General features: G+C 34.9%; 1 protein-coding gene across 1 annotated transcript; it reads left to right on the forward strand.

Moving 5' to 3' along the window:
- The first annotated feature begins 4,155 nt into the window (after positions 1 to 4,155).
- Positions 4,156 to 10,396, forward strand: LOC112507227 (soluble inorganic pyrophosphatase 6, chloroplastic-like). The gene is made up of 7 exons (XM_025111703.1): positions 4,156 to 4,499; positions 5,707 to 5,867; positions 6,523 to 6,623; positions 7,226 to 7,407; positions 8,986 to 9,084; positions 9,771 to 9,896; positions 10,235 to 10,396. Exons 1-6 carry the CDS (start codon positions 4,254 to 4,256, stop codon positions 9,861 to 9,863), a joined length of 882 nt encoding a protein of 293 aa, XP_024967471.1. The 5' UTR covers positions 4,156 to 4,253; the 3' UTR covers positions 9,864 to 9,896; positions 10,235 to 10,396.
- Positions 10,397 to 11,996: the final 1,600 nt, after the last annotated feature.

Raw genomic sequence — 11,996 nt, forward strand, 5'->3', positions numbered from 1 at the left:
TTCAACCACTCGGCCATCTCTCCTACATAATTATTATGACCCAAAAACCGAAAACCGAGTCAATAGTGAATCATTCATATTAGATTATTGGGTAGGTACAACCAATTAATTCTAACTATAAAAGYGATAAAAATTGAAAATTTTTCATCATAGTAAAAGCAGGATCTTTCCTTCTAGGCTGGAGGGATAATTTTTTTTTATTTGCCTAATTTCACGAAAATAAGAATTTCATCTTTTATCTGATTGTTTTAGATATTTTTTTAATTTGTTATAATTAATTGAGAGCCATTTGGGCACTTGACACATTTACTTGTATAAATGTTGAGAAATGCATGTCTTTTGGGTAATTTGACGTTTTAAGACGTAAGTCTCATGGGTCAGAGTCTTTAATTTATGTTCAAATCATTTTAAATGTCATGTTGGGATTGGCTCAACTTTTGGGTGTTCATTTGTATATGTGAAATATCATATGTTTATAATTGCATAATTTCATAAAGTATACAGGTTGTCAGGTGTTTGATCTGCCATGCTATAATTTACCAAGTTTGTGGTTTTGATACTTTAACCTCTATGCATGAGGGTTAACTGTCTTGTGTTATGAAGTAAGAAATTTGATGTTCCTATCTTGAATGCTAGTGAATAGATAGTAAAGGTCGAACGGGAACTTTGAGATGGAACTCAGCTAGAGAACAAATGGGCACTAAGATTCGGTATTCTTGAGATGACATTTGGTGAAGAAGTGTAAATTAAAGATACAGTGGTCTTAATGTGAAACGCGATAGAGTAGACACGTAGAGGTCTTGAGGATTTGAGGTGACACTTGATATAGTAGGCACTAAAGTCAATGAATCTGATGTTTAGTTCGATAACTGGGTCCTACTTTTGAGTTCCACCACATTTAATGGAAGCAGGTTTTTCCCGTCATCGAAAGATGTATTTGCATTTTTGGAGTAGTTGAGTAAAAGATGATTTTCAAAAGGTGTCGTGTATTTTGCATCCAGTTTCTACTTGGGGAAAATAGTTATTTAAACAGTGTTCATTCAGTGTTACTGTTTTTTCATTTAAAGTATAAAACTGCTTGAATTGATGCATTGTATAAGAACGTAAATTACAGATCACCATGTTGATTCTGTGAATACCCGTGGATAACCTCCTCTAGGATTCATTGATTTGACGAATACGGAATCTTAGGCTTCAAAAATCGAATTCACATAACTCAAAATTTGGGAAGGGAAAATCAAAGTTTATCAAAATACCAGTGTGACCATCCACTTTTCAAGAGAAACATATAAATAGAAAGCCTAAAACGAAACGGGCCTAAAAATGATTATGGGCCAAACACAAAAGGGCCAACGAAAATGCCAAAAATAGACAAAAACAAGAAAATGACTAAAACCCATGCTTAAACAGCGTTTTCGGGGTTCAAAAGTTCGTTAGGCCCTTACGGACCTAATCACGCCGTTCTCCTTGATCCAAGCTTCGAATGACTGGTCGTAGGCCTGAAACGAACACCCAGAGTGAGAGTTATCGCCTTTTAAGCGTGAACCTATTTGGCAGTCCGATCATGGGCCTCCAAGAACATTAGGGCTCGTCCTCCACGCCCAAGCCCACATCATGAACTCACTAGGCTTTAAGTCTAGTACATTTCCTTGTCTGCATGTACATCAGGTCCTTGTGGACTTGGTACTAGCGACACTTGTTGCTAAGAGTTGGGTGCTAGTTAGAGGCTCAAGAATGATTCAGATTTTTGGGATGTCTTCCGTACTTTGGAGATTGTGACTGTTATTGGGTTTTAATAACACACGTCCCTATCCTAAACCTAGTGAAAAGTTTGGTTTATAATTTATTGATATTAAACCAGAAATTGTCATTTTAGGTAATTCGAGTGTTGCCCTTTAGAAAAAAATTTATCATTCAATATAATGTATTCTAATTTTTTTAAATTATTCGCTCTCTTCAAGATTTTGGGGTATTACAAAATATGTTGAGATTAATGGACAAAGGGTGGTGCCTGATTGGTTTGAGCTTGACTCCAAAGGTCAAAAGTACAGGAGGTCTCATGTTCAAATCCAAGGAGAAATAAAAATCCCCTTTGTGGCCACAGATGTTCAAATGCGGTGACTCCGGGCTATCTGCAAAATAAATGGTCGCCCTGGGATTAGTCGGCTCGCATAGCGGATTGGATATCCAGGTTAATAAAAAAAAAAGGACAAATGTATAACCTAAAAAATAATTTCGAACCTGTCCACCTTGTATATATATTTTTTTCACAAAAATATAGTTAAGTAAGTATGATAAAAACCACCAAGTGTTTTACACATTTAAGTATTTTTTTTTTATTCATATGATTTGTTAGAGGTGCTTAAAATACCGACCAACCCTGCCAATCCAATCCAAACCCCCCCCCCCCCAACAAAACTCAACTCGAGGTATTCCGATACATAGTTGATATAAAATTATGTTAAACCACATTTATTGGGTTGGAATTGGGCTAGAGTCATTTGAACCCAACCCGATGAACCCGATACATTTATATACTATGAATTTAATATGATTTTTAAGTCGTTGATTAACGTATGTACATTAGACATTAGACCAGTTGTAATTAGATATATTCAAAATTATATTATAATTTTAACCATAATTTTACTTTCTTATTTATATGAACCTTTAACTTTCTTTTTTGAGTTTATTATTCTTTTGTTATGTTATCATTTTGATTTTACTTTGTTTAAACACAAACACTTAGATAAAAACTATAAAATGATATACCAAAATTTCGACACGATCTCCCCAACCAACCCAAACTAACCCGCATGGTTTGGGTCAGTTTGGTTTGCAGTTTTGCTTTGGTTGAATCGAGTTGAAATTTTTCAAGCTGCAAACATTGAGTTGAGTTGTTCAAATACTTTAATCCGACCAATTCAACCCTATGTTATGTAATGTTCTTTATGACAAAGACTAATTTTTCTAACTAAATATTTTTTTGTTACTGGTGAATATTTGGTTATTAAAAAACTTTGAGAAAAACTGTTTATATTTCATATTACTACTCTCTTCTTTTAACTATTGTAAGATTATGTATACTAGTGTACTAATTGCTGTTTGTTTGGTTTTTCATCAAATCCTGTATAGATAAAGTTGTCTATGTGAATTAATCTATCTATATAAATTGAAAAGTTTTTTGTTTCCTTCGAAAATGGTATGATCTTTGACGCAAAAAAAAGGGTTCTCTTCCCTGCCCCCATCGAGAAATAGAACTGACTAATCCTGACTGAAACACTTAATGGAGCTCCCGTATCAAAGAAAGCCGCATAAGTAAATATATAACCTACAAAAAAGTGGGCTAATCCAACCAACCCGTAATCGGACCTGCTTTTTACATATCTCTCGTTATTTGGCATAGATGACGTTGAATCTAAAGGATCTACTGCTGGATAGTTGGCCCGGGTTCTTCTCCTACTTGTATTGAATAGAACACGCTTAGCCAAATCTTCTTCATGTAAACCCTAGTATGGATCGTACATGGACGGTAGTTGGAGTCGGCGGCTCTCTTAGGGTTCCCTTATCGGGAATCCTCTTTCGAGAGATTAGACCAATAACTATACCGTCCGGATCACCAGCTAAGGCCCCTAAATAAGCTTAGTGATAAAGGAGGCAGAGAGTTTTCTTAGATAGAAGAAACATGTTTTTTAATTGAAATGAACATGATTGGAAAAACATGACCTTTTTTATAAATTTTCTTTCTAAAACTTACTGAATAAATCACTTTCTATATTTATTGGTTGGTTAAAATAAATACAAATACAAATTAGAAAATTCTAAAACTTATTATATAAATAAATTTTGACTGGAATTTGCTTCATCTAAAAGTGTTGTTAAAACATCCCACCAATTGATTTTGTATCCTCTTAATAGTTCCAGTAAGAAGCAACCTTTAAATTGTTAAGAGACGAATCTTGTTAGACAAAAAAAAATCTATCTATTAACGATTTTAAAACCCTCTGAATGATTTTGTATCATTGATATCTCTTAAACATTCATAGCCTTAGTTTTATTGTTAATAATTACCAAACAATTATATTTGTTTTGCGTTCTGTTACGATAGTTTTATCTGTCAGTGGTTCTGTAACAAACCATTCCGCCAAATAGTGATCCATGTCTACTTTACCTTCCACTTGAGTCTATTCTCTGGTTCGAAACTGGCACACATCTGCCTTCACCATCTTCGTTCTCTACAAATCTCATCATCAATGGCTGCCACTAGAGTCATGGTGTCAGTTTCCTCCTCATCTTCTCTACTCTTCAAAGCCGCGGCCACTCCATTGTTGAAGACGAATAGGTTAAGACCTTGCTTCAATACCCACAACAGATTAGTTTCTAGTAACAGGTTTTTCACATGTAGAGCTCTCTACAAACCCGATTTCCAGATCAAGGAGGAAGGACAGCCTGAAACCCTAGATTACAGAGTCTTCTTCGTGGACAATTCTGGTAAAAAGGTTTGGGCATTCCTCCGATTATGGTGTGCTTGCTCATTAATTTGATTGGAATTTGATTATTTTATCGGATTGAATGAGAACTTTAGGCCTTTTGGTTATTTGCTTGCTAAATTTTTTTAAGGAGCATATTCTTCAGTTTTTCATTTCTTTTGGTTATTTCTAAACCCAACCCTACCCACATAAATTTATGCATAATGGTATCACAAATTTTCTTGATCACCCCATTTTGGATTTGAATGTGTTAGCTGGTTAAGTCTGTTGGGTTTTGATTATTGTTACATGAGCATTGTAAAAATGATCAATATTTCTGCAAATTAAAACCTGGAACTTCTTAAATTTGTAACTGAAAAATATATTTGCAGTTCTTCATCATCAGTGTGTTCCCAGTTAAATACTGTAGTTTAATGTGATGATCCAACTTCCTCCAAACAGCTAAGTGGTTTTATCAATTTAGAAGTTAAAGACAATCATTTGACACTTAAAAGTGAAAACAGGATTCTTTTTTATGGGAAGGATCAACTATCAAGGAGAAGATATTTGAATAATTTGGGTATCTTTAAAGAATAGTTCATCAGAAGATCGGTATGGTTTCTATGATTGGAGTTTTTTGATTGAAAAGTGGACATGCTAATTTGTGTTTGTGGCTTTTCATTCGAAATCTGAGTTGACTTAGGGTTGCTTAACCCTTTGATTCAGGAAACATAGATATAGTCTGGATTTTTTTTATTAACCTGGATATCCAACTCGCTATGCGAGCCGACTAATCCCAAGGCGACCACCTGCTTTGCAGATAGCACGGAGTCACAGTATTTGAGCCTCCGTGGCCACAAGGGGATTTTTATTTCTCCTTGGAATTGAACCTGGAACCTTCTGGTACTTTTGACCTTTGGAGCCAAGCTCAAACCAATCAGACACCACCCTTGTTATGGACCTCAAAATTGAGTCAAGAAAAGAGTGCTTACTTTTTCTTTGCAAAGGGTATGCCTTATTGTTTGTATACCAACATATATGCAAGTATAATGGTACAACTATGTGTCATAGTGGATATTTGGTTTTTCCAAATGGCAATTCACATTTCATTTAGGATCATTCCTGTGATATGTGTTTATGATCATGGGATAATGTTTTTGATGATGTTGGATAGTACCAATTTTTTTATCAAGGAGGACGGTTTTGTAGTATTGAGTTGCATGTTTATACGGTGCAGGTTTCACCTTGGCATGATGTACCATTGCATGTTGGTGATGGAACATTCAATTTTATTGTTGAAATACCCAAAGAATCAAGTGCAAAGATGGAGGTTGCTACCGATGAGATATACACCCCTATTAAGCAAGATACAAAGAAAGGAAATCTTAGATACTACCCGTAAGACATTTTCTTTTTTCCTTTATTGTGCACCATTTTGATGGCTTTTTCTTATGTGATCAAATCAAATACTTCATGTTTGTAGCAAATGACTTTGTTTTTTACTGTGTATATGTTTTATTCCCTCTATTAGTAAGTAAAGGCAACAATTTCATTTTTGCCGAAAGTTTCAATGCGAGATTACCTTTTTGCTTATTGGTAGTCTTACAAAATTCTGATAACACAAAAATTCATCCAAAAGATTCCCTTTGGGTACAATAGATACATGACTAATAGTCAAACCCTTTAATTGTACTATATTTCCTAGTCAAATATTGTATTTGTTTCACGACAGATAAAGTACCATTTTCGTTGGAAGACCAATGTATCATATCCCGATTGCAAAGGTTGATGGTATTGTTTGCATTGTTAAAGTTAAAACATCGCAAAAGTAATATGTTAATGCTATTGTTCAAGTGTTTTCATTTAGTCTTGTGTACACTTGCTAGTATATGAAGTTACGTTCGTTTTGGTTTAATTGTTTTCTATATGCATCTTTCAGCTTTGGAGTTGATGGTAGTAATCAAATAGAAATCAAATTTTTAGTCTTGTTTTTGTATTGTTTTTCTGCAAGATGGAATTTCTTTTACACGTCGACCATTTCTTTGTTTTCTAGGTACAACATTAATTGGAACTATGGGTTGCTTCCGCAAACATGGGAAGATCCATCACTTGCAAATCCTGATGTCGATGGGGCATTTGGAGATAACGACCCAGGTTACCTGGAATCTCTTTGCAATAAGTTCTCTTTCAATACGAAATTGGGAAATTTAACTTTACTCTCTTGTCCCAAAATGAATGAGTCTTTGCTTTTATTTTTTCTTGGTAATTGTGGTGTCCGGGAAAGCTTGGGCACCTTGACCAATCACATGGGCCCCAAAGGCAACAAACGAGAAATTCCCAAGTGGCCTTGAGGAGACTCGAATTGGCGACCTATGGGGATTGCCTTTTAATTATGTTTTAACTAAATCAACTCTTAAGGAGATATTACATCTTCTTTTTGGCATTTTTAGAACATGCAGTAGAACTTTTACTACAATTATATGCTTTTTCTTGACAAATTTCTAGTAGCATTCGTATCTAGTTAACAAGTATTATTCAAAACTCATTATTCACTAAAAACTCGCATATCCAAACTCAATCTTTCGTATGAAGGTCTTCAAATGCCTATCATTCTAGATGTTTAGTGTCAAAGTCATTGAATAATGTATTAGAAGTGAGTTTCTGATGATTTACATGTCAAAAAGATGAACAATTGCCTTAATTAAGTATCATCTGTATTCAACCTTTATTTAATTGATTTCTTATGTATTTTTTAGTTGATGTGGTTGAAATTGGTGAAAGCCATGGGAAAGTGGGCCAACTTATGAAGGTCAAACCCTTAGGTTGTCTAGCTATGATCGACGAAGGGGAGCTCGACTGGAAAATTGTTGCAATTTCATTGGATGATCCAAGGGCTTCGCTTGTGAACGACGTTGATGATGTGGAAAAACATTTTCCGGTATGTCATTCTCCCTCTAATTAGGGGTGTTCGCGGTCCGGTTTGGGCGGTTTAACCCCTCAGACCACTAACCAAACCGTAATGGCGGTTTATAAATTTTTCAAACCGAGCGGTTTGACTTCAAATGCCCAGATCGGTCAAACCAGACTATGAAAAGACGGTCTGGTCTGACCGGTTTAGGCGGTTTGGCCTTTAATGAACTTTAAATATTAAACTTAAAAAACATATATATTTTATAATTTTAGATTAAATATCCATTTTGATTATGTTAGATGTTAGGTTTTATGTTGGGCTTAGAGATATATTTGAGTCATAGCCAATAAGTTAAAAAAAGTTGGGCTTGCAAATACTAATATATATATATATATATATATATATATATATTTGGCGGTCGGTTTGGTCCAAACCGCCCAAAAAAGGTTACAAACCGCAGACCGGACCGCCCTGTTTTACTATTTTCCAAACCAAGCTAAACCGCCAAACTGATCAAACCGCCAAAAACGGTCCAGTTTGACTTGGTTCGGCCGGTTTAAGCGGTTTAACAGTTTTTTTTGAACACCCGTACCTCTAATGGTCAAGCACTTTTATAAAACAATGTGCTCAAATGAAGATGCAATTCTCATGGAGTAATACTACATAGATAGGATGCCTTTTAGAACATGTTAGATATAAAAGTATCACGCGTCCTATTCATTCGTTTCATGTAACAAGATTCTCTTGGGAGGAGTTTGTTTTGACGGAATGTTTTTTGAGGGATTTAAATTTCGTAGAACGATTTGGATATGGCATTTTTGGTGTGTTTGTTCTTTAGGATTTGGAATGAAATTGAATTCCATTGTTTATAGATAATTTATAAAAATAAATTATAAAAATATTTAAATTATCTTTTATTAATTGATTATTACAAAACAAAATGAATTTAACATATTTTAAACTGTTATTACAAACAAATCATATGAGATCCCGTCAAATACCAACTATCTCAGTGAGATTTCTAAATCCAATGTTTCCAGCAGCATTTGACCAAGGCTGACAAAGATATTTAAATATTCAATTCATCTCATTTAGCAGATTATGGTATTTTGTTTTTCAGACATTTATACATTCAGACATTTATTAGTTTACAAAAACAACTTATTATGCTTTCAAACTTCAGCACCCCTTTATATAAATAAGATGTAAAATAAGACTTCAAAGTTCAATACCTCTTAAAAAACAAGCAACACCTATGTGATAACATGCAATGTTGCACTGGGATGTGTTGGTCACTCATTGGTAGGTTTTTGTGTTTCGGCTTCAGCTTTCTGTTTGAATGGATACATTATCGGTTTCAAGATTGGGACTTTGTAATGTTCAAGATTCTTTGATGCTCAGATTTGATGTGGGATTGACAGATCTCATCTTTCATTAGGTCGAGGGGTGTTTTTTTTTCCTTTCTTTCCAATTTGGATTGGATTCACTGTCAATGGGGTCATTTAGTTCAATTCTTTGAAGCCTCAGAGGCAATTGTATTTCGATTATGGATCTCTTTGCAATTTTCTGCCAAAAAATTGGGACTAATTAGTGAATTTGGTGTAGGGGACTCTCATGGCAATCAGAGACTGGTTTAGGGACTACAAGATCCCCGATGGAAAACCAGCCAACAAGTTTGGCCTTGGCAACAAAGCAGCCAATAAGGTAATCACAGCTGCTCCCTGTCTCGTGAAAATTGCAAGGTTTGTTTGAAAATGTAGGCAAGTATTTTGATTTTTATGGAAGTACCTTTCAGTACAAGAAAAAGGCGTATAGTCATAATCCAACAGATGGTAGCTTCGGACTATTGACTTTTCAACGGAGCGCAATGAGAATCTTATGGTGTCAATTTTTTCTTATAATGGCAATTGGCATACCGCATACAGGGTATTGGAACTTGAAACCCCTTTTTTTGTCCAGGGTTGGGATTTCCACAAAAGGGTCTCGGTTTCAAATCTGGCGTCACCCACCCTATCTTAGGACACCGCGGTTTACTTTACCCTGATGGCTGTGGGATCAGTATGGTTGGGCACATTGGAGGGTAGGGCAAACCCTTTATACTCAAGTTTGAGAACTTTTTCAAAAAACAGAAATTTCTGTAACATTGATAGGATATATTAGTAATTTTGGTAGGACAATTTTTTTTTTGTAAGGGTGTCCGGGCTAAAGCCCGACTAATCCCCGGCAAATTTGGAGGCAAAGCATGGTCCCACTTAAATGTTGCCAACACTCCCCTCCCAGGGCTCGAACTTGGGTTCATGACTATGCCATGCCCAAGCCTTACCACTAGGTAAGAAGTCTTTGACTTTGGTAGGACAATTTGTTAGTGAGGGCTGAGTCTACTTCAACAGGATTATGCTCTGAAGGTGATCGCAGAGACCAATGAATCATGGAGTAAGCTTATAAAGAGATCAATCCCGGCTGGGGAGCTTTCCCTTGTGTAAATGCAATCTCTCCAAATCATTCCAACCATCAAGGTTTCATTCTTTTCTTCAGCTTTTTTATTTTATTTTATTGCTGATTGCTTCAAGACCCATTTCCTAAATTATTAACTTTTTTTAATGAGAATTCATGATTCATATGGATTTGATGGTTCACATATGCATTGATTCATTAATACTGAAAGTTGGATATAACTTAAAAAAACCAAAGTGGGATGATTACAGAAAACCAAACATTCAGATGCAAAAGTGATTCTTGTGGGGCAAAAGTTATTTGCATTTTCTTTTGATCAAAAGTACAATAAAGGAATGGAAGTTGCATGATATTTACATATATATTCTGTAAATAACGTCTGGGTTACTCACTGTGATAGGTTGGTTGAGTTTACCAGCTTCCACTCTCAACAAACTTCTGTAAACTTCTTGTCTGATCCAGACTCCATGGATGTCTTTGGTTGATGAAGAAGTGGCATGAGTTTGAAAACCCAGTTTATTGCAGTGCTCTTCAGCTGAAAAAATGGTGGTGGTGAAGAAGATGAGGATTTGGTGGTATGATGATGGTGGCCTTCTCCTACTAGTGTAAGCATTGCTGCAGTCGGTGCCATTTGTTTCTTTGATTCAGCTCATCACTTGTATAGATAATGCATTATATATATATATATATACATACACACACCCTGCTGTGTCTTACGTGGGAGGGATAAGGTCATAAACAGGAGTACTATACCATGGGCGCCGTATGCATTGTGGTTTTCTTACTCAAGTTCATGCTCATCACACACACACACACACACACACGCGCATACACGCACACATTATTATTTGTAATATTTAGAGTGAATTACATGCTTGGTCCTGTAGTTTACACTTTTTCTGGATTTGGTCCCTAAATCAAAATAATTACAGATTAGGGACCTGTGGTTTGTATTTGTGCATTCTTTGAGTCCCCATCTGTAACGGAATAAAAAAGATTTTGTTAAAACTCAATTAACTAAAAGGGTATTTTTGTCTTTTTATATCTTTTTTTCTTTTTCTTATTAAAGAAGTTATATTTTACATCATTATTATATATATGTAGACGAAAGATCGTGTGAGAATAAAAGTTAAAATAAGAAATATAAGAATAGATCTAGATCCTTGATCGCTTTAATCTTACCCCGCCCTGTGAATTGCGTTTGATACGGGAATTGATCTGGTGCATTTCATTAATGTTGGTTTTCAATTAGGATTGACCCAAAGATAGAGATCTTATCTTGCTCTTCTCATCGTAATTTTCATTTTCACTGAAACTTAACCCTATATATATATATATATATAGAGAGAGAGAGAGAGAGAGAGAGAGAGAGTTGGGTTCTGGGGAGAATGAGAGTTAAGTGAGAAGCATAAGTATGGATCTCTATCCTTGGATGCACATTAGGATGAAATGTACTGGAGATGAGATGCATCAGATCAATCTCTGTATCAAGTGCGATTCATAGGTGGATTTGAGATTAAAAATAATCAAGGGTCCAGATTTCTTCTCACACTTCTCACCTTAACTCTTCTTCTTACGCTATCCTTTGTCTATATATATATACTAGTTGTGTACCCGCGCAATGCGGCGGGAGCCATGGATTTTAACGATTTTGAAGTTCCACTGGTTTTATAAGATAAGATTTAACGATGATATATGTTACACTTGATCTTTACGTATTAATACAATTTGAATAAATAAGAGTTATGGTTCCAATTACAGACTATCGATGAAAAAAATTGTATGACAGTTAAAATCGAATATATTTAAAATCCAACATATGTAAACGACTTCACAAATGTGTTCGATTTACATCAAGAGCAAAGAACCAAGAAACTTGAGTTTTAAAATAAACACTCAAAATCAATAAAGAAAACTACAAATTTGACAGATCATAAGCTATGAAAAGACCAAAAAAGATGAGTTTTAGAATGAAATTTCAACTGCTTACCCTCTTTTTTATCCAGAAACTCAGATTAAGGTTGAATTAATACATGTAAATATATATTTCAAAAAAACCCAAGAACATATTAATTCAGAACATATTATACAGTGCAATTTGGACRRCCTAACCCCAAAATATATAGTATATATATAAATAAATAACTATAAAAGTATAAATC

The sequence above is a fragment of the Cynara cardunculus genome (assembly GCF_001531365.2).
Source record: "Cynara cardunculus var. scolymus isolate 2C chromosome LG 2, CcrdV1, whole genome shotgun sequence".
NCBI lineage: Eukaryota > Viridiplantae > Streptophyta > Magnoliopsida > Asterales > Asteraceae > Cynara > Cynara cardunculus.

What these genes read in the sequence shown, in the direction of transcription:
- LOC112507227 (XM_025111703.1), top strand. Translation starts at nt 4,254, where the DNA reads ATGGCTGCCACTAGAGTCATGGTGTCAGTTTCCTCCTCATCTTCTCTA. An exon ending in GGAAATCTTAGATACTACCC is followed by an intron (nt 5,868 to 6,522) that starts GTAAGACATTTT and finishes TTTGTTTTCTAG; the next exon opens with GTACAACATTAATTGGAACT. An exon ending in ATGTGGAAAAACATTTTCCG is followed by an intron (nt 7,408 to 8,985) that starts GTATGTCATTCT and finishes AATTTGGTGTAG; the next exon opens with GGGACTCTCATGGCAATCAG.